This window comes from Falco biarmicus, chromosome 2 (genome assembly GCF_023638135.1).
Source record: "Falco biarmicus isolate bFalBia1 chromosome 2, bFalBia1.pri, whole genome shotgun sequence".
Taxonomy (NCBI): Eukaryota; Metazoa; Chordata; class Aves; order Falconiformes; family Falconidae; genus Falco; species Falco biarmicus.
Genome location: NC_079289.1, coordinates 14,619,977 through 14,642,148, shown reverse-complemented (window position 1 = coordinate 14,642,148; position 22,172 = coordinate 14,619,977). Strand labels below are relative to the sequence as shown.

Genomic DNA, 22,172 nt, shown 5'->3' with positions numbered 1-22,172 from the left:
GCATGATTTTGTAAAGTCCAAGATCTGGACTGAAAATACTGTTTAGGATTGAAAATCCATGGTAGTTTGTGAAACTCCTAAAGGATCTTGTGGTTCTTCAGGAAAAGCCAGACTGAGACAAACCCTTCATCCGTGTTATCTATATGCTTCTTTCCATTCTCCCTCTTCTTCTTCCTGAATTTTTATCCCTGCAATCTCCAACAGAAGACTTTCTTAATTATTGAAAGAGGAAAATACCATGAAAACACTCCAATAAAGTGAAATTTTCCAGCTACAGATTCTCTGCTCTAGGTTAATAACATCAATGCAACAATAATTGTATTAGCTGGTTAATGAAGTCATCAGCAAAGATTTTAACAATATTGGAACATAGCATAGGAACACAAGATATAGAAGTGGACAATCAAATTATCAGAAGTAAGTGTGGTATTAATCATTATATTGTTAAAAAGATGGCATTATGATCAAGAGAAGTCACTTTTCCAATGTTATTGCTCTTCCGCTGTCAGAAGATAAAGAACACACATGTGCTGCTGCACAGGGCTTTGGATTTGGCTGTAATCATTCAGATTTTTGTCTGAAGTCTATGATATGCTTATATCTATGCAGTCATTTTCTCCTTGAAAAATCCAATCAATTGCCTTTAATGTATTTACTATTAAGTTAGAACTACCTTGATGTCAGTTACAATTGTATTATGTAGGGGGAAAAAAAGCCATAAATACATCCAGATATACATTTATGAACAATTTGTAGTTTTCCCTTTGAAAAAGAAAAATGAAAACTGGATACCCCAACTAGAATTGTTTTCATACCGCTTCATTTATTTGGAACAATCTTCCTGAACTGATTGAATAAGGTTATATTAAAATCTATGTCTCACTAAGCATTGCATCACCTCAAATGGTAGTAAACTCAATTTCATATCATACTTGTAAAATAAAAAGACTTTATCATATAGGGAAAATTGTTAATGGCACCTTATAGAACTCAGATCAGTTCAGTACAAAACTTTCTCTTTGTGAATCAAGACTGACCTCCTAACATTTTCAGTAGTTGTTTCTACTAGAGTCACTGTTGAATTCATTTAATCATGCCTAGCCTGGGAAGGGTTGCATTTTCTGAAAACTTCACTGTTTTCATCCTTTTTTTTAATCCTTTAATATTTCCCCACAATGGTAACTGAAAGAAAAAGCTAGACTCCAGACCCTTTGAAATTAATCATTTCTCATCTCTTCTTCTTATGTTTCCTCTTGTTTCAGCTGTCTGATCAGCATTGTATTTCTGGCTTCTTCTCCCTAGTTATATTGATTAACATGTGCACTCTCACTCTATTCTTTTCCATGGTATGAAGTAGAGAGGTAATTGGGATTAATTAGAAATTTTCTATCTTAAACAAAATAGGCTTTCTGACATTTAAATAACTGACATGTTTGTAAAATGGTATTGTTCCAGCCACCAGCTTAGTGAAACATCAAAACTAAATAGCAAATGGATTTTAATAAGAAGGTTATTAAGAGAAGGTCAATATTGTGAGAGCCCTGTACCTCTGTGACTGTAACTGTATGCTATTCCAATCTTAAATCTAATAATGCTGGGCTTCTGCTATTCTAGAAGTTATATAGCCTGTGCCACGGCAAAAAAGTCTTTGCAGCACATTAATTGATACCTTTACAATACTAGCTGCAGAAATGTGATTGTGATATCAGGAACACATATTTGTGTTAAATCTGGCAGGACAATGCTGTCTTTAATCATTAGACTGAGAGTTCCAGATAGTTACGTCTAATTTGTTGGGACATCTTCGTAACAGGCTAGTAATTTGTCTCTAGAGAAGAGGAGCTTGAGCACTAGAGAACCTTTTCATCATCGTTGTCCCATTTGTCAAGCTGTAGACAAATAGTCGCATACAGCTGGCTCCTGAAAGGTGATAGAGCATGAGCCCAAGGACCAACATACTTGATGCGTCTTTTAAATTAATTAATCTCTTGTGCTTCCTCCCTCTTGTCTTGGTATCTCCTTTCATTTTGATTCTCCTGAAGTAGCAGTTGGGGTAATACTTGTTGACAATAGTGTGGCTGTGAAACTACAGTACATGTCCCTTAAACAGAGCCCTGTCAGGGCTGTCCCTTCATCCAGTGTTGAGTGCTGCTTTAACTGGCCCTGGTCAACCAGCTTTCTCTCACTACGTTTTCATAGTCCCTGAGGGGAAGAACAGCTCCAGTGAGTGATCCAGTGGGTCTATAGATATTAAACTTTCTAGTGTAGCTTAACATATTTTTTGAAAAAATTATTAGTGGTTTTAAAGGGGTGGGGATCAACAGTGATAACATTTGGAAAAGTGGTTGTGTTTTTCTTTGAAATACAAAATTACAAGTTCCTTGGGACAATTTACTACAGTTGGACCAGTAATGCATTTATGGTCATGTATTACTTATATATATATATCTCTATATATATAAAAGTAAGAGAAAATCTAGATTTCTATATAAAGAAAGTTTAAATTGATAATAATTATTTATCCATATGCCTATGCTACAGACATTGCCTGGAATTTGGGGCACATGCAGATCATTAAAATGTAATTAAAATCTAATAACAACACGTTGCAACAGACTGGGATTAACTCCTCAGTGGCAAACATGGCTTGTTACAAAGCTACCCTACAGAAAATTCTGTCATTCCCAAACTGTTAAATTTCATATCCTCAGATGCATGCCTTCAACAAGATTGAGGAAGGAAATCCTACAAAGTGCTCCAGGGAAGTCATCAGCGAGATTACTGGTCATGCGTTGAGTAATGAAAAGACCACAGAAGAACAAAAAACGAAGTTAATTGTGTTTGTTCATTCCATAATGAAAACTACAGGCATAGTCTTCAATCAGTTGCACAGATAAAGAATACAGATTCCTATATTGAGCCATGTCAGGAGCCATGGACATTCACTTTAATAACACACATGGGAATTAGCATTACCAGATAAGAAAGTTTCAAAAGCAGTCTAGTAAAAGTGATAAAGTAGAGGATGCAAGAGGGAAACAACTTTATGATTCTTCCAGGGAAAAATGTGGGTGAAGAGACAAGATGGCTCTATGGAATTAACCCAAAATTAGGACAGGAATATAGAGTCTTTAAACTCTAACCTGTCTTCTAAAACTTTTTTCTCTCTCCTTATTGAAAATTGACGTTCAAGCTTCATTAGCATTCAGTTAAAGTCAAATAAACACGAAAAAATAGTAAAGCCTAAGAGGGAAGTGCAGGAACCCTTTGGCTCATGATAGCTAACTCATTCATTTTATATGTGTGGCTCTTAAAACAGTATTTTAAAAACATTTAATATGTACATTATGATGTTTTTTATGTTATGGACATGTAAAGAAGTGATAGTGCTTTGATAGTAACCAGTAAAAGAGTCCTGCTTGTTCTCAAAGTGGAAGAAGAAATGTGACTTTCACCTACACATTAGTCTCTTCTGAAAGCAAGTTATACAGCTTTCTATGCTAAAGTTGATTTGAAAAGTCAGATTTGACAAAAATATATCATAGATCAAAGCTGGATATTACTTCACTGTTTAATACGTAAAGAACTACATTGATAACACAAATCACGGCCAGGAAGAAATCTCCCTTGTAGTGACAGGTTAAGATGATGAAGTAGCATCCAGTGATGTTTAGACATGGAGATTCAGAGATTCAAGTTCATGCAGGCTTCCTGTGATTTTTAAGTAATAAGTAATAGCTAGATCTGTGTAAATACAGAAGTTATCTAATGTGCACTGAAACGCCACTGTTAGGTGCCTGGGTCTTGGGACTTAATCCACAGTCTTAAGATAACCTTGTAACCTTTATATACATACAGTTAGACCTCTGTAAATTGCATTCACAAAAGTCAGCTTAGTAAATGGAGACCCATAGGATGTATGGATGCCTTCAAAACAGAATTTGCTGTGTCCTGCATGCAGATACCTAAGGCAATTGCCTGTAAACAAGCTAACAAGCATACTGAGAGCAGTCCAGCCCAAATGTAACAATCTTGTTATCATAACTAATTTGCCTGGAGAAGTCTACTTCTAACAATTGTGTACCTGAATCAGGTCATTTAGAGCCTGCCCTTGTTATTTCTATGCATAATTTGTGCAGTATGGGCTTAACCAGGGGAGTTCCAACTAGAGAGCTACTGCACTTCAGCTGGGCTTGGTTTCTTACTTGTAGTGGAGCTACAGTCCAAAGGTGCTGTTTTAACTCTAATGCGGCTTTCAAACTCCTTTTGCAGGCCCTGAGGAGTGAGAAGCGATTGGTTTGTGCCCACTTCCTAAGTGGTTTTCTGTGTTTGTCCAAAGTACGCACAAACAGGAGCTCAAAACGACTTTAAAAAAAATCCATTCTTTGCTCTCACTTTCTCCAATTAATATGAAGTCTAGGACAGCTGTGTGGGAAACAGAACAGGACAAAACCTCCTGGACCTTGGTAGAGTTTCATTTTAGCAGCTTGACAGGTTAGCAACATACTATGCAGATATCCAGAACATGGATCTCTTCCAAGACATGCATAGGGAAGGACCACGATCCCCATAGCACTGGCATTAAATAGTCATCTTTGGTGAAGCATTTCTCATGAAAACTACAGTTTTATAACACTGAAGGGGAGGCATAAATGATGCAGCCTGTAACACAGTTTCCAAACTGGGTAAGATTAGCTTTGTCCTTAGAAAGAGATTTTTAAAAGTTATAGTTTAACATCTGTACGGATGTTACATGCTGTGGAACGATTATGTAGCAGTGCTCCCCTCAGACGCCAGAGTCCCTGTGAGGAGGGATCTTGCTCGCATCTGCCTCCCCCTGTGCACTTTTGTGCCGTTCTCATTCTAACAATGGGAATCGTCATTCTCTATTAAGCTCATACTGAAAGCTTTGAATAAAAGCCCTAAAAAGCTCAGCTGAAAGTATTAATTCTGAGGGAAACATGTAAATCTGGATGAAATCTTCCATTCATTTTTAATCTCGCTATGGTAAACCTTGTAATTAAGATGATTAAATGACTGAATAAACCCCTATATTTACACCCTTTAGAATACCACAATGAAAAGCCATAATCCTGTTTATGGAAAAAAGCAGTAGAGGCCTCATAAAATGGAGACATCAAACAAAGCTTATAATTTAAGCGGTTCGTAATTAAGGAACCGCTCTCTTACCAAGGATACCTAAGAATTAACTGTCTAGGAAACCAATCGTGAAGAAAAAACTACTGGGGGATGAGGAAGAATCAAATATTTATGGAGAAAGAAAAAAAAAAGGAAAAAGGTGCTATGTTTATGGATGATCAAAGTTATCCATGATGAATATATTTCACAAGGGACAACTTAAAGATTTGCAGCAAATAAAGTATTAGTGGAAAAGCTTCTGGAGTAGACACATTAAAATGATACAGGACTCCCAGTGAAGTCAGAGGCAGCATTTTTTTAGAGTGATGGTCCAAGGAAAGCAGGAGGTGAGAATCTGCTGGTGGCTGTTGGTCATAAGGAATCCACACAAAATCCTTTTTGTTGAATGTATTTTCCATCAACATTCTGAAAGAGGGTATAGTATCTCTCCCAAAAATCTCCCTCATTTTGCTTCTCACCTGTTTCTCAATGAAGATGACAATAACTTCACATACTTCTTTATTAAGACCAAAAAATAATTCTCTCATTTAAATCTGCACTGCAAATATTCTGAATATATTTCAGGTGCACCTTTTTTTTTGTTTGTTTCTCCTTTATTCCCTCTGTAAAATATTTGGACAACAATCTAATGAAAACTTACACTAATAATCTATATATATTACAAGTTTGTGTTTGTTTGTTTCTTGCATTACCTCTTGATAATATATCACAGCATTAATAAGCAAAAATCAAGTCTGCATACATATGAAAATTAGTGTAGTATATTTTCAGTCACTGGTGCTTTGTAAAGACTTTCAGATTTTTCTAGAATTGTGCTCTGTAGAGAATGGAATGTATTTATTATTCAATCAAAATTATTTACTTTATCTTCTATTTGAAAACATGTGAATAAACCTATATCTCTTTTAATATAGTGTTCTTTCATTAAGTCATCTTTCTTTTTCCACAATGATATTGTAATTTTCTAAAAGGGCTCAGTCCTGAAATTCTAAGGCAAGCTTATAAGTAGTTATTGATTTTAGAGATTGAGGAATGGGATTCTGTTGAAGGACAAATTGCTTACGAGGTTGTGGAGAATGATTAGGTTTGATACTGTATCATGGATTTATCTCCTGGGATTAAGTAAGTGAAAATTATTTCTAAAGGTGCTGATCAATGTGAATAAATCAATACAGCAGAACTTGCAGTGTTCATCCACAAAAAAAGTTCTCTATCATCGCAAACACCCTCATAACTCATGGCATTGTTACTGTTAGATGTTCACACATTTCAAACACAGAATCATTTAGGTTGGAAAAGACTTTTAAGATCAAGTCCAACCATTAACACAGGACTGCAAAGTCTACCTCTTAACCATGTCCTAAGCACCACATCTATGTGTGTTTTGAACACTTCCAGGGATGGTAATTCCACCACCTCCCTGGGCAGCCTGTTCCAATGCTTCAACACCCTTTCAGTGACGATATTTTTCCTAATATCCAATCTAAACCTCCCCTGGAGCAACTTGAGGCCGTTTCTTCTTCCCTTGTCACTTATTGTCTGGGAGAAGAGATCAACCTGCCTACAACCTCCTTTCAGGTAGTTAGAGCAATAAGGTCCCCCATGAGCCTCCTTTCCTCCAGACTAAACACCTCCAGTTCCCTCAGTCGCTCCTCATTAGACTTGTGCTCCAGACCCTTCACCAGTTTCCTTGTCCTTCTCTGGACACCCTCCAGCACCTCTACATCCCTCTTGTAGCAAGGGGCTCAAAACTGAGCACAGGATTCAAAGTTCAGCCTCACCAGTGCCCAGTACATGGGGATGATCACTTCCCTAGTCCTGCTGGCTGCACTGTTTTGGATACAAACCAGGATGTTATTGGCCTTCTTGGCCACCTGGGCACACGGCTGGCTCATGTTCAGCTGGCTGTCAACCAGCACCCCCAGGTCCTTTTCCACCGGCCAGCTTCCCAGCCACTCTTCTCCAGGCCTGTAGCATTGGGTGGGTTTGTTGTGACCCAAGTGCAGGACGCGGCACTTATTGAATCTCATACAGTTGGCTTTGGCCCATTGGTCCAGCCTGTCCAGACCCCTCTGTAGACCCTTCAAACCCTCAAGCAGATCAACACTGCTGCCCAACTTGGTGTCATCTGCAGAGTTTCTAAGGGTACGCTCAATCCCCTCATCTAGATTGTTGAGAAAGAACTTAAACAGGACTGGCCTCAGTACTAAGCCCTGAGGAACACCACTTGTAACATGCTTTAAAGATTCTTTATCTTAGATATACCCACTACAATAGCTTAGTGTTCATTTGAAATTTTGTCTCCCAGATGATATTAAAGGTAAACATTTCTTAGGACTATTTAGCAGACAATACTATCTTTGCAGGTCAGACACAGAAACTGAAATATAGTATCCAGAAACAGAATGCTTTAAAATAAAAATGTTTAGATGTTACTACATGCACATCCTTGAACTTCCTCTGCTCTGCAAAAGGGTTTTGTAGCTGGAAGTTTCATATTTGCTGCTTAATTTCAAAATTAAATTCACACACTTCCCTCTTAAGTTTTGGTTTTGTCCAAAATTATTTTTCACAAACTGACTCTGATCTGGCAATAAGTCATCTTTCATTAATGTTTTGTACCTTGTTGCCAGAACTTCATGGAATGATTTATTGTTGAAACATCATCAATTGTGGAATTTTTTGGAAGGCCCATGGAGATAGGTGTCCCCTTTCCCAGGAGACACCAGCCATTGTACTAATACCACTTGCAGTCCCATTGCAGTACCACAAGGATTTACAAACCCTCAATATTTTGCAAGTAGGCAGCTGGAGGGAAATTCCATGTGACTCTGCATTACATGATAAACAAAAGAAAAGGAAGCCAAGTCCCCTTCCCATTCACTTGAGGTTGTGTTTACATCTGCATATCCATTCAAATGTTCAGCTCAGTGATTACTTTTCTATAGTGTAGAACATTTCCTGGCATAGCTATGGTAACAAAATTATGCCAACAGGGGCTCAAAATATTTTTCTGGAAGTATTTTTTCTGCTGGCATAGTGTACCAGTGCTCAAACAATATAAACTAAACCAACTGAACTCTGTTTGTGAACACAGTAGTTTCCACAGCAGGGGTTTTGGTGGCTCACTAATGAAAATGAAAGATACTAGGTTTTCACCATCAAAGGGAAGCTGTGTGTTATCAGTAGAACATTCATTGCAATCTAACTAGACATTTAAAAGCATCATTTTACAGAAAAAATTATAAACAGTTTGATGGCACAAGGTGCATTTTGTTGAATGACAGCTCTTAAAAGGTGTATGACTACTTCACTGTTGATGCTTATCTGCCCTTACACTCTCAGTTTGTTTGGGGAAATCAAATTCAGCTGTGATGTTGTAGCCATCTCTCAGTTTTTCTGCCTACATCTTTTCCCCCTCAGTTTACTTATCAGAATCAAGCCTTAACAACATGCACTCAATTCCATTACATAGAGATTGTAGTGTCAAATACAGAAATAGATTATAAAGGTAGCCATAAAAAGAGAATGTACTCAGAAGATGCAAAAGCAGAGAGATATCCAGAAGATAACAAACATTAATTACATTGATAATTGTCATACAGTAGTAACAATCATTCCAGAATAAATAGAAATTGAACACATTTCTCTAACAGAAACTAGGAGATTTTCTTTTCTGCAGCTCTTCCATCTGTAATATGACTTTTTTCCAGGGCTCAAATTTGGAGGAAGAAAAAAATCCCCTTAGTAAAGACCTCGTTTCCCAAAGAAGACAGGAATAGTCTACACTGCATCTACTGAAAAACAAGATATTTTGTCTAGTGTCATGTCTCCAGGTCTGATATGATATGCAAATATAAAGACATACTTAGGTATCTGCAGATATTACAGGAGTGCCAATTTGAAAAGCAAAAATATAACCTCTCTGGAATATCTACAATTTCATTTGGGAACACTTAGGCATTTCATGGTTGTTATGATATTTCTGACTTCTAACAATGATGCAGTTGTACTGGAAACTAAGCTATACAGCAAGAGGAAGCAACCGAAATCATGGCTGTACTACTGAAAACAAAAGACAATTTGTATTCAACAACAGTATCTTGACACTGACATTTTGAAGAATTTCTGAAGATTTCTAAACTCCAAAAGAAATCTTCTGTGGCCTCAAGGCAGCGTTTTCGTCACTGGTGGCACAGAGACTATTGTTATATTCAAGCGTTATTAACAGAATTTCTGCTGCTATGCAGTGGCATTTGCAGTATATGAGCTTTAATTACTCCTTTTGTACTCCAAAATCTGTCAGCAGAACAGCGGATATTTAATTTTTTAAGTTCTGCAACCACATATATGTTGTATCTAAAATACTGAGCAAGCATCCAATAACGAGTGAACTGTAAAGGGCCAGTGTGCATGCAAGCTGCAGCTGACTGTACCTGGCGAATGAAGTGGAGGGGAGCACATCAGAACAACTCCTTGACCTTCACGTACAGAGACAGCACTTCTTGTCCGACCGCTAAAATTCCCCAGATCTATCAAAAGAACAGAGCATTTTAGTTACATACTAAAGATTTTAAATGTTGTGGCTACTGTGACTTACATTTTATTTCCTCCTGTAAAGCTGACAGTTCCTTTTTTCATACCTTAATCTACAATAGGAGGGTCTTTAAAAATAAATCTGTTTCCATAACAAAAAATTTCCATGCTACATCAGCAGTTTATTACTCTTCTTAGTGCACTTGGATACAGTATCAAAGGAAAAACAGCAGACAATATATATATACAATTTGCAAAAACATTTAACAGTGCTTTTATTTCTTTTTGCTATATCCTGCTCTTCCCCCCCCCCACCAGTAGAAGTGATTCATACACAGTAAAAAAAAAAAGAAAAGTGGAGAGAACACCTTGGAGTCATCTGGAGAGTGCATGGCACACTGTCATGAGAAGAAGGGAAAATCAGCCGCATTAGTTCTAAAACTAAATTTGGTCTATTGTGCACTTACTCTTTTTAAATATTTTCCTTCTGATTTCTCTGGTGTTATAAACACAATCCAGTTGTGGGTAAATATGTTTTCCCTCCAAAATTTTGCCTCTGGCAGGGGAATAAACATTTCCCTTTTTGTACAAAAACTTTTGAATGAAGCTGTAGAGTGCTGCTATGAACAGTTCATTGTTTTTATTAAAGCCTCTCAACCAGAAGATCCAATTCCTCTATTTACCACCGGGAACACTGGACCTAAGTTCACATTTGAGGTAGATAACTATGCTCTAGCGTGTGTATCTGTAGTGGAAGAGATATGACAGCTCAATTCTGTCACTGGACTAGTGCCTTCATCCTTTCCTCAGTGCCAGTGATGCCACTTAAAGCCTCTATTCACTCAGGGTTTTTCTAGAGACATGTCTCTGTGATGTGGATCAAGGCAAAGAGAGCTGCAGTAAGGGTACCCAAAGATATCTTTGAGAGGGACACAGGAGCTTCAGTAAGCATTACACGAGGATCCAAAATATGAATAGATGGGAGTGGGAGCATCTCTCATTGCCATTCAATGACCTATAGCCATACATCTTCATTTCCGAATACGGACCAAGGTGCTAGCGTGAGCCAGAGAGCACAAATCAATTTTAATAGATTGAGTAGAACTATTATTTTCTTAACTGCACTCAGTTGACCGTTTTCTGTCAGATGCTGAAACTCCAATTCTTGCACCATGCCTGCTAGTGCATAAAACTGAAGTTCCACGATTTTCAAAAGTAATATGATTTCATCTTTGATGGATTTCGTAATGGGGATTAGGTGCACTTTTTTTAGTAGAAAGCGACTTACGATGCTTCCAAATGTTTTTTTCACATTTCTAAAAGATGTCTTGGGCATAAGCAGAAGCCTAATATTTAAATGTATCTAAAATTGTGCCAGTTTTGGCCAAAATAAGTCAGCATTCTGATTTCAACCACAGATATCATGTTTGAATAGAGAAAAGGCTTCAGAAGAATTTTAACAAATAATAAGTCACCATTCCCAAATTATGCAAAATTTTGCTAGGCAATAGTTAATGCAATATTATATTGCATTTTAAATTAAACACACCATGAGTTATAATAGAGTCTGGTGTAATTTCACTTAAAAGTGTCACCTAATGGATGTTATCTGATAGTATACTCTGCAGAAATGTAATTATTATTATCTTATGTCTAGAAAGCAGTGGGCCAGTATATCCCTGGAAAAATAGTTGTTTTGGATGGAAGAACAGCTTGCAGTTAAAAGTCTTCTCAGTTAAGAATGCCTGCATTTCACTTGCATGGGACTTTGGGTCTACAACTTTATGTATGTTTGTGCTTTTCTAGTCCTGTATTTTTCTAAAGGGAAGTTGATATATCAAGCAATATTGTCTACAGCCTAATAGGAAATATATGTTTATCTTTAATTTTAATGCACAATTTAGGAATAAAATAACCTTTTTTAATGCTTTATTGCTGAGACCTTGTAAAAACAGTGTGTGTCGTTAAAGATTTTTTTTCAAAGTCAATTTTTCAGGTAAGAATGACACTAAGTTACCATAAAATTGTTCTTGTAACCTTCCTTCTCAAGAAAATATGATGAATCTTCTCTTTATGAGTGTCCTAAAATATGCAGATTGATTTACTCCTGAAATCCCTTTAAAGCTCCAGACTGTATGCATGAACAAACCTTAATGAATTTAAAATATGGACAGAACTTGAACTGATGTGCCATGGCTTCAACATGTTTTGAGATGTTCTGAAACCAGAATAGCTGCTCTGTCAGAATTACAAAGGCCATTTCTCTCTGTGTTGGAACAGATATCATAAGCAGTACTTCCTTTCCCAATATTTGGAGGAAAAAAACCCACCTATGTTGGATACATCAGAAAAAGAGCTTTAACACTATTGACTACCTGACACCCATACTGCAAGTCTGCTATATGGACTAAAAATTTGTATAAATATATATATAATATTATTAAAAAAACCACATTTGGATCAGGGAATCAAATTGCTGAATATATTAAAATATTGTGAGTGCAGTAGTAAAAATTCACACTAGTGTGAAGAGTGATCCTCTGTAATTTATATAGAGAGCAGGACAAGGAGGCAATCTTTTCTACTTCTAAAAAAGTCTCTGAGATTTGTTTTAACAGACTGCTTCTTCAATTCATTTTAAGCCAGAAAATAATTAATTGGAATTTTCAGAAAAGTTTTTATAAAAAAAAAAAAAAAAAGAAATTCAGTCTTTTGATTTACATTACAAAGTCAAATTGCAATATTGAATTATTATTTAAAAATAATTTTGGAAAATATTTTTTATTTTCTTGAAAAAAACTTATAATTTACATATCTCTCCTGGAGGATAAAATATTTTCATTTTAATGTAGAATCTTGTGTCTTCTAGGGTTATATGTCTTCATACTTTACACTAAGTTTTAACTACCTGTGATGCACAACCTGGAAGCCTGTCAACACAAAAAAAGGGAAATTTATGACATCTGAATGGTATCCTATAGAGGCAGAAGTGAAAGTTTTATAGCTTTTGCTCTTTTTTTCCTCAGGTGGATAAATGCTATTTTCCCATTAGCTATAGCAACCTCAGAAGCTGTTTTTTCCCCCCATTTCCTGCTTTGTGAAGGACAAACAACTTTTTTTTATCTAAGTGAAAAATAAAGATTTTTTTTGTTTAAAAGTAGAAGTTCTGTGTGTGAGTCAAGTTTCTATTTGTTCAAACCAATTAATTTCAAATTAAAGAAGGAAGGTAACAAAGAGCTTTGAATTTCAGTTCTTTTTTACTATCTCTTCGTTCTGAAATGGATTTTTTTGTGAACATACAGTGTAAAAAAGGATTAATAGGTACAAAACAGGGATTTAGTTATAAAACAAATAAATGTAGGAGAATTTAAAAGAAAGAAAATGTGAAGGATTATGCTTGTAGCTCCCTCACATTAAAATAGTAGGTTCATTATTGAAAAAATCAAATGAAAGGGAAGTTTAATTCATTTCCTGTAAATCTCAGCCATTTCATACGTAACCGTATTGAAAAAGGCTACTAAAAAGTATTCAAAATCCTACCATTTTACTTTAAAAACTCTATAAAAATAGATAATGAAAGAAAAGGTGGACAGAATACAGATTTAGAGGTGGAGACTGTAACCCCTCATGCAGCAGTGCTGGCTATCAGTTCAGTATTCTTTCTGCAGTATAAACATGTAACATGTGACATGTCAGACAGCCCTACACAGAATGAGTCTATCCTTCATATTATTATGATGTATATGGCTGATTGACAAGAAAATGCCTCTTTGTGCCCCATAGGTGTTCATCTTCTGCCCTAGAAAATTGGATTTATTTACTCTTCTGTCAGTGCTAGAGGCAAAGGTGGTAACACCAATTTTATTATTTTCAAATCGGTTCCTGGAGTTTTAGCTACATGACTTCCATATTCTTTAACATGAGGCAGAGCCCTGACCCCTTTGAAAATGTATAGTTAAGTGTCAGTCACCATTTCTAATGCAAACATAGTATTAGCAATACATACACAAAGCATGCGAGAAATGTTTAGGATGGAGTGGGTGTGGCAGGAGTAGCACAATTGCCTTATTGTTAAAAAAATATTCAATTCAACAAATATCACACAGTGTCACTAGTGTACAACCTGTGACACAGGAGTGGTCTCCACTATGAAAGGAAAACAGTAGAGAAATTCCAGAGCTAGTGAAGAGGCAAGACATTAAATCCATTGGGTTTGGTGCAACACTTTCTGGATGTCTTATGCTTCAGGTATAATTAGCTCAGTGTAGCACTCCATCTTCAACAGAAGTTAAAGAATTGGGAAAACCATTCAGAACTCTGATCCAAAGCAGCTGTGGGGTAGTATATCTGTCTCTACAGTAGCTATCCCCATTCTTCTGGACGGACTTGAAACATGGGTTTCTCTCAGCACACACAGATACATATTGATGTGCATTGTGGAAGAATGATGCTCACCGCCACAAAAGTATCAGTTTAAATGAGACCCAGCAGAAGATAAAACACTTCTGCTGAAGGTGAAAGGAGCAATGGAAAATGAATGAGAAAAATGTCAAGGCAGTCAAAGCACAGAAAAGCTTTGCAAGACTAGCAACAAAATAAACAACTAAATAAAGGGGGAAATAGTCTGTCATTGGCAAAAGGACTTGTACAAAAGTTGGAGCAGTTTTTGCTGCTTAGTAGCCTTCCAATCCACCTTCACTGCAGTTTGCTTTAGGCATGCACAGAAGGGATCATTCATTCTGTGTGTTCATCAGTTGGCAGCAGCTGATGGAAGCAACAGTGAAGGGTCAGTCCACTGTCACAAACAGTCCACTGATGATTGCTATGAAATTAGGATCAAATGTGAAATGAAAAACAGATCTTGTTTTTATTTTAGGTAATTACGGCTTGGTAACCTAGCATGGAAACTGTGGAAGGCTCTGAGGTTAATTATCAGCGACTTGAACCAGTCAAATCACTTTTAAAGTAGAAATTAGATTGGTGAACAATGTCCTCTGCCAGCCCAATTCTGTGAGTTTGAACTATTTTATGTACAAATTTATTATGAATTTTAAAATGAGCATCATATTATATGTATTAAAATGTTTAAAGTCATATGCTGAAGATATCTGAAGATAAGTATAAAGCAGGCAATATTCTTTCCAATAAGGTAAAAATAGCTCTACACAAGATAAAATTCTTCTGTCAGGCCAAGGACAAACTTATTCATTGTATTGTTATTAGAGAGGGTAGCCTTCCTCTCCTTGTATTTGAAAGGCAGGACTAAGAAATAGACCTTGAGATGAAATTGTAGCTTTTAGAAAAGATGAGATTTACAGGGAAAGGAATTCTATTAAAAATATGTTTTTCAAAATTCCATTATAACCTAAATCAAAAACATGGTCTGACTGTACACTCAAAACAATGGGAAATATAAACGTTGTGTTTAATAGCCCATAAACACAAGCTATAGAAGAATGAAAGGTAGGTATTAAAAAGAAATTACACGTGTGATTGTATAGGGAACTTTTAAATTAGATGAATTAAATACAATACTCACAGGACATCAAGATGTCCAAATAAATCAATAGATCATTTTTTATTGACATATCCCTGTTTTCTAGGAAAAGCAGATTAAACAGGGGGAGCTGTATTATTATTCACTGACTGGAATTAAGAGTAAGTTTTAATAGCGAAGATGTTAACTAGAAAAGGTGCGAAGGGAAGCTCGGACAAAAAGATTTCTGCCATGACAGAAACGTCATATTACCATGGTTAATGGGAAAGCATACATCTTGAACTTTTAAAAATCACATTACCATATGACTTTTAGGTGACAAAATAAGGGCAAGATTCAAGTACTTCAGAATTTATCATGCTTATTATCATTGCTGCTGTTATTATTTATAACCAGAAAGCTTTTGAATCCTTCATGGATCATCAGTCTGACACGACCTGAAAAAAGGTCATTTTTTTCTGTCAAATAAGGTACTGTGCAATTATATAACAAGACACAACAGAAAAAAAGACAGTACAAATAAGCAATGATGTATTTAAGCCTGTATGCCAGCCATCCTATGTCTCTGTACATCTACAGAGCCATCAAAGAGTTTTTGGGAAGGAGAGTGGTTATACAGATGTTTTCAGCGAGTGCCAATAAAAAATGACAAGGAACCCAGGGGAAAGCTGAGTCTCCTGTAAAAGATGAAGAAAAGAAGACACAAGATACCGTAATTTCTTATATTTAGATCAACATCTTCCAGACCCTTTCTCAGATACTAGAACAAAGATTTCTTCTCAGAAAGAAAAGGAGTCATTAAAGGACCTTTGAACAATGGTGGTCCTTGAGCATGGTCCTGTAGAAAGAATCTTCTTTTTGACATGCTGTCAGCATGAAATATAATGTATACAGCATCAATTCATTAGCCCTGAACTAAATTTTCACTATGAAATGCAGAGAAGTAGTTAACTAAAGGAACATTGTTTTTTTCTTTCCTTAATGCCAAATATATATATATATATATATATATATATAATTTTTATAAATTATATCAATTCAATAATACCTGGTATACTGCAGTCAGTAGTATTATCCTGCTTATTGTTCATCTTCATCTAGCTATGTCCAGCTGTTTTCTCTTGTTAGTAGAGAACATCTTTTCATACTTTCTACGTTTCATATTACAGAGAAGCCATGACTCTATAAATGTGGCTAATACGTTCTGCCATAATGTAATTTATTATAGTAATAATTATATATTCTAGTGAATATAAGAAGTATATAGAATTATTTCCTAAAAGGATGTATTGATTTTTGAATGAAATATAGTATAATATTTTTCTTTTTTTAATTTCCTTCACAAATTAGATTATTTATAAATAATTATTATTAATTAGAAAATTAGAACTTTTTATAAAAGGCAAAACCCAGAATTTGCCTCTATTTACTATGCCATACCTATTGAAAGGGAATACTATTTTTCAATTAAAATATTCAGTACTTGTGATCCTACATAGATGATATATAAAATATAAATTGATATGTTTCTTCCACGGTTTTCTCTTGACCAGACCATCTAATTATTTTTTATATAATCTAATCATTCATGGAAAGGTACCACAGGAGTCTTGTGTATACTGGGAGCTTTGAAGCATTTTTTATTTTGTTACACAGATTCAATAACATCAATGAATATCATCAGTGTCATCAATAAAGTTTAATTCTTCCCAGGGCCTTGAAGAAAAAAGGGAATCTGTAGATACCAAACCTCCCTGAACTTCAGTAGGATTTGTGCACTCATAAATCCTGAAGTACTGGATCAAAGTTAATTAGAAGGAGAAATATTTACATGCAGAATAAAATAACAAGATTACGTTGAAAATTGTAGATCTGCTATATGATTCAACTTGCTATGTTAATTGCATGATATCTGGGATGCTTGTGGTTACAGTTGTTGATGGTATGATTAATTAATTACAATCATTCTGTGTCTGTAGGGTTTCATCTGTTCTCACAATTATTTCAGCATGCTTCTCAGCTGTCTTTCATATCTACATACTGCAATATCAAGGTAAACACCGAACCAAGTGGAAATATAGTTAAGACTTTTTCACCCTTTCGTTGTATTCATGATCTGTCATTTAGGAGCAACAGCTGAAACCAAAAAAATAAACCAACCTTAAGTAACAAATGAAAGGAAAGGTTTTCAAATACAGTTGCCAACACTTAACCACCAAAATAAAGTGGGTAAATAAATGGTGTTATTTCTAGAACTTCTGAGCAAATAGATTTTCACTTGAGTAATGCATGCAAAGTACTATTTTGTGAACACACTTTTTTACACAGTGTTATCTGCATCTTGAGAAATACACATTTGTATTTACATACTTTGTAATACACCTTCCTGGCATCGAGTGCTATTCTAACCTGTATAAATTCTATATACCTGGTAGTATTGATAATCCTACTTTCTTACTTTTTTTTTCCCCCTTGTACTTATGACTGTTTCTTCCTTTTTTCTTGTTTGCTTTTTCAGTTACTTCTTTCAATTAAATTCCAAATCATTAAGAACATATTGCAAAGACCATTTTGCTTGTTGTAACTGTCTTCAACTAGATGTGACTTTTCCTTCCTTTAGTTAGTAACTAAAGATAGCAATGAGTTAGGATTTTGCATGATTAAACATGGAATGACTAGCAGAGTATACTTTCTTATCATATGATGGAATTGACAGTGACTAAACTCCTATAGTTTACTGGAAAATCACAATATAGGTGTTGTGGTTCATAGGAGGCTGATCTGTAACAGTAACACAGAGAAAAAAACCTTTGCTGACCACTCTGTATGAGCAAGTCATTAAGGAAAAGACATTCTGTATTTCACTGAGCTAATTTATATTAGAGAGTAAAACATTGCGTATATATGTTTAATACTTATAGTTCATGGGTTCTGGTCCCAAATATAACATAATAGCAGCACTTCCTTATGTACAGAACAATGTTGCAAACCTTTAGCCTCAAGGATCCTTTCTGCTACATCTCTTAGTTTCTAGTCTGGCTTTGCCAAAGAAGTGTATAAAATAGTTCAGAAATCAAATTATTCTTATCATGGAAAGGTCACAAAGGAAGTAAGCTTTGTCAGGTTCAGAAGAGATGGCACTGAGCTCACCTAAAAGAAAATCTTTACAAATTCCACATCTTTACAAATTCTGCATTCAAGGCTATCTTTCTTCTTTTATACTACACTGACAGAATACCACCATATTTTCATAACTTGTTTAATCTGACCTAGTTTAGATCTCTAATTTAAGAAGAGATTAATCCTATCAAATAATTGATTCTTTCTCTTTACTGACTACAAAGGGGACCTAGATTTACAAATTCAGGCAAAGACTTTTTTAACTTCTTGGATGTTTTTATTTAGTGGCATAAATCCAGCAAAGGTGGTACAGGCAAAGACTGCAGAAAATAAAAGAAAAACTTGCCCTACCAGGGTCCCTGTTCTGCAGATAACATGTAGAGATGTTTGATAATGTTTTCATTATTACTCTTTTTTTTCCTAACAATTATATTTTTCATAAATGGAAGGTTTGTTTCAGAATTGCAAGTTATAGGAACGTGAACTAGGTCAAATATAATATCTGAGAACTACTGTTCAGATCTAAGGATTGGAGAATGGCTTGACTGTCCAAGTTCTAGTAACAGCTGGAGGTTTCTAGACACCATTTCTGAGAGGTATGACATATCAAATGCTGGCTCCACTCTAAACAAGTCATTTCACAGTGCTGACTTTTCACTAGACTAATGTGTATAGATGCCTACATACTTCACTTCTGGTCTGTCATAAAGAAAAGAAGGTCACAATCTCCTGGAAATTATTTATTTGCTCTTCTCTAAGATTGTAGTGCCTAATATGACCTACAAGTCACTTGTGACAAGATAACTAAGTGCTTGGACACATCTAAGGTGTAAATCTGGAATACCTTGGTCTTAGCTGAATAGCTCAACTGAAAATGAAGACCTTACAAACACACGTGTTTTCTAGGTAGCAGCTGCTTGTTACATATGATCTCAGGTAATGTTTTTGATAAGGTAGGTTTTTTTGGAGCATGTTATTCTACATAATATCAAGTGATACCAGTCACTGCAAATCACAGTTTAGGATATGAGCATGTAATTGAACAAGTAAGAATCATCAAAGATAAATAAATTCTAACTAGTCAGTTGAGCTACTATAAGTTACTGTCTATATACTTTAACCTTTTCAATCTGTAAACTAGAACACGTCAATTTAAAGCCCTATGAAGGTAGTTTGACCATTCGCTTAACAATCTAATATGTGGCCAGTGAATGGCACACTGTTTCTTTGTTATATCAGTTAAGTTAAACCTTCATAGAGTGTTTCATAATTTTGTGAGATCCTGGTTTAAAGCTATTTCAAATGCTCTCTAAAGGGCATATACATCTCCTGCCTCTCTATTCAACTATTATTCTTCTATTCCACTTGTTTTCTAATTCTACCATATGCTAGTGTCAGAGAGCTTGTTTAGCATGCAGAACCTCCTTTCCTCTCCCCTCCCCTCCCCTCCCCTGCCCTCCCCTCCCCTGCCCTCCCCTCCCCTCCCCTCCCCTCCCCTCCCCTCCCCTCTCCTCTCCTCTCCTCTCCTCTCCTCTCCTCTCCTCTCCTCTCCTCTCCTCTCCTCTCCTCTCCCATCCCCTTCCCCTTCCCCTCCCTCTCCCTCTCCCTCTCCCTCTCCCTCTTGTCTCTCTTTTTTCTTGAGACAGTTATGCTTCTTATGAAAAGTATATCCTTCCTGAGATATCCATATAAGAAACTCAATTCAGACACAGATACACCAGTAGTACTACTCAGGCTGCCACGCAGTGATAAGGTTGCACAAAGAAGTAATCACTGTCTTTGTTTTAGGAACGTGCATCAGGCAGCAATCCCCCTGTAGTTCATCTGATCTTTTAAATGGCTTTATCATTTATCACAATTATGTATTATTGCCCATTGATCAATAGAAATAAAAATAAAATATGCTTCCTGAACGAAGTCAGTTAGATGCTCCACAATATGGATTACTTTATTTAAGCAATCTAATAATTGTTTCTTTTTTTTTTAACTGACCTTCCTAGGGCAAAGCAAATTACTGCCAAGCGCATCCCAGCTGTAACAGTGGCACAGACTTCTGATTCTGAAACTAAGCACCATCAGACCTGCGAAAGCTGTTGGTTTGGAAGTTATGGGTAATTTGCTAGCATTGCTAATGCAGCAGGGCAGAACAACAGGACAGGTTCTCTTCTCATAGAGACTGCTGACCATGTAATGTACAGCAGAGGATCAAATGTTAGGCCGTGCTGTCTAAGACTGCAGCCATATCAAACCTTAGTAATATGTAATCCTTTGAGATAAAAAAAATAATGCTGAAAGACAGATATTTCTGGTCAAGTCAACCGAACTTGTTCACAGGACATAGAGCCATACTACCAAAGAGCCTTACTTCCTCCTACGTTACTACTCATGAATTACACAGCGCTTATAGTCCTTAAAGCCATGATTGACCAGAATCATAGGCCTGTATTTAGACAAAGATTTGCCCCAAGGAAACATGGGGTCTGTGACACAGGTTTTAAGTAGTGTGGGCAAAAGCAACCACTGAGAGGTTAAAAAATAATAATTTCAGGCTGAAGAAGTTTTGAGACCTGAATACTTGAATTCTCCACGTAACAGGAAAACTTCTGCTGGAGGAATCGGACCTCTTAGGATTTGACCTTGTAGGAAGGCACCATTAAGCAGCTGCAACAGGTATTCAGAGAGTCAGATTTAAAAGAGGACATGGGGGAAAAATGTTAAAAAAGTCTAGCAATTTAAGCATATGGTGTACATTTGGTAGAGCAGGCTAAATACATAATATGTTTTTTACCAGCAAGGAGACAATCCAGGCTTCTGTTGTGAATACACTGTATGAAGGAATTGAAAATTCACTTCAGAAAAACAGAAGTGACAATGTGTTAAAACCAATGTCTGGATTTTATACTGACAAAATAATTAGGGACTGTGAAATGAAGACTGTGAAGGTAGCTGGTCAGATTTTAGTATTATGAAATGATGTAAAGAATTTTTTGGATATTAATGAATATCAAAGGAATATCACAGGGGAAAAAAATCTACAGATTAAGTACTTACAGAACCAGAGTTTCTGCAGTGACATTGCCAGATGATCATTGAATGGCTTAGAACAAGCAGATCAGTAACCTCAGAGGTGGTGAAAGGATTGTTCCTTAATACAAGGTATTAATTTACAAAGAACCCAACATAGCCAAAGAATCTAATTGACAGAAACTAACGCGTGAAACTGTGCATATGTAGTCTACAATATTTCAGGTGGAATATCTTATTCATACTGTTGGTTTCTAGATGGTTAACATTATTTGTTATAAAACTTTGTTTTCCCCTGCTCCAGTAAGAGTTATAGTTGTTTTTACCAAAAAGGGCTGAGTTTTTACTGTCTGAAAATCAGGTCCTTTGAAAATTTCTCTGTCACATAAGTATGGTATGTTGTTCTGACACCATACTTGTAAAAAGAGGTTGACAAATCTGAACAGCTTTAGAGAAAAGTTAGGAGATTAATTTGAATTACAGAAAACATCTTACAGTGATAAATGCCTAAGGCTAAAAAACAATAGTCTGATGAAGTTAAAAGTGAGAAAAGGAAAAAGATATTTCCATTATTTCTTTTTCTTAAAAGAAATTATTTGAGCTTCTGAATCAATCTTCTAGGGAGTCTAGGTGATCCTACAAATAAACATAATGTGATTGTTTAAGTTCACTCCTAACAGTGGTCCCCTCGACCTCAGTGGGTATACTCAACTTATTTAAATATATGCAGAAATATTTTTTACAATGGAATATGATTTTTAACACAGATTCCATGCATAAATTATTTACACAAAAAATAATAGCAAATAAGATATATTCTTAGAAAGGATAAAGG

General features: G+C 35.9%; 1 protein-coding gene across 4 annotated transcripts in view; it reads right to left on the bottom strand.

The window, feature by feature from the left end:
- CNTN5 (contactin 5) overlaps positions 1–22,172 on the bottom strand; it is a 678,174-nt gene that overhangs the window by 185,990 nt on the left and 470,012 nt on the right. For all 4 annotated transcript variants that reach the window (XM_056329576.1, XM_056329574.1, XM_056329577.1 and 1 more), the window contains one exon: positions 9,597–9,692. In XM_056329576.1, coding sequence (XP_056185551.1) covers positions 9,597–9,692 — 96 coding nt within the window. The remainder of the gene's footprint in view (positions 1–9,596; positions 9,693–22,172) is intronic.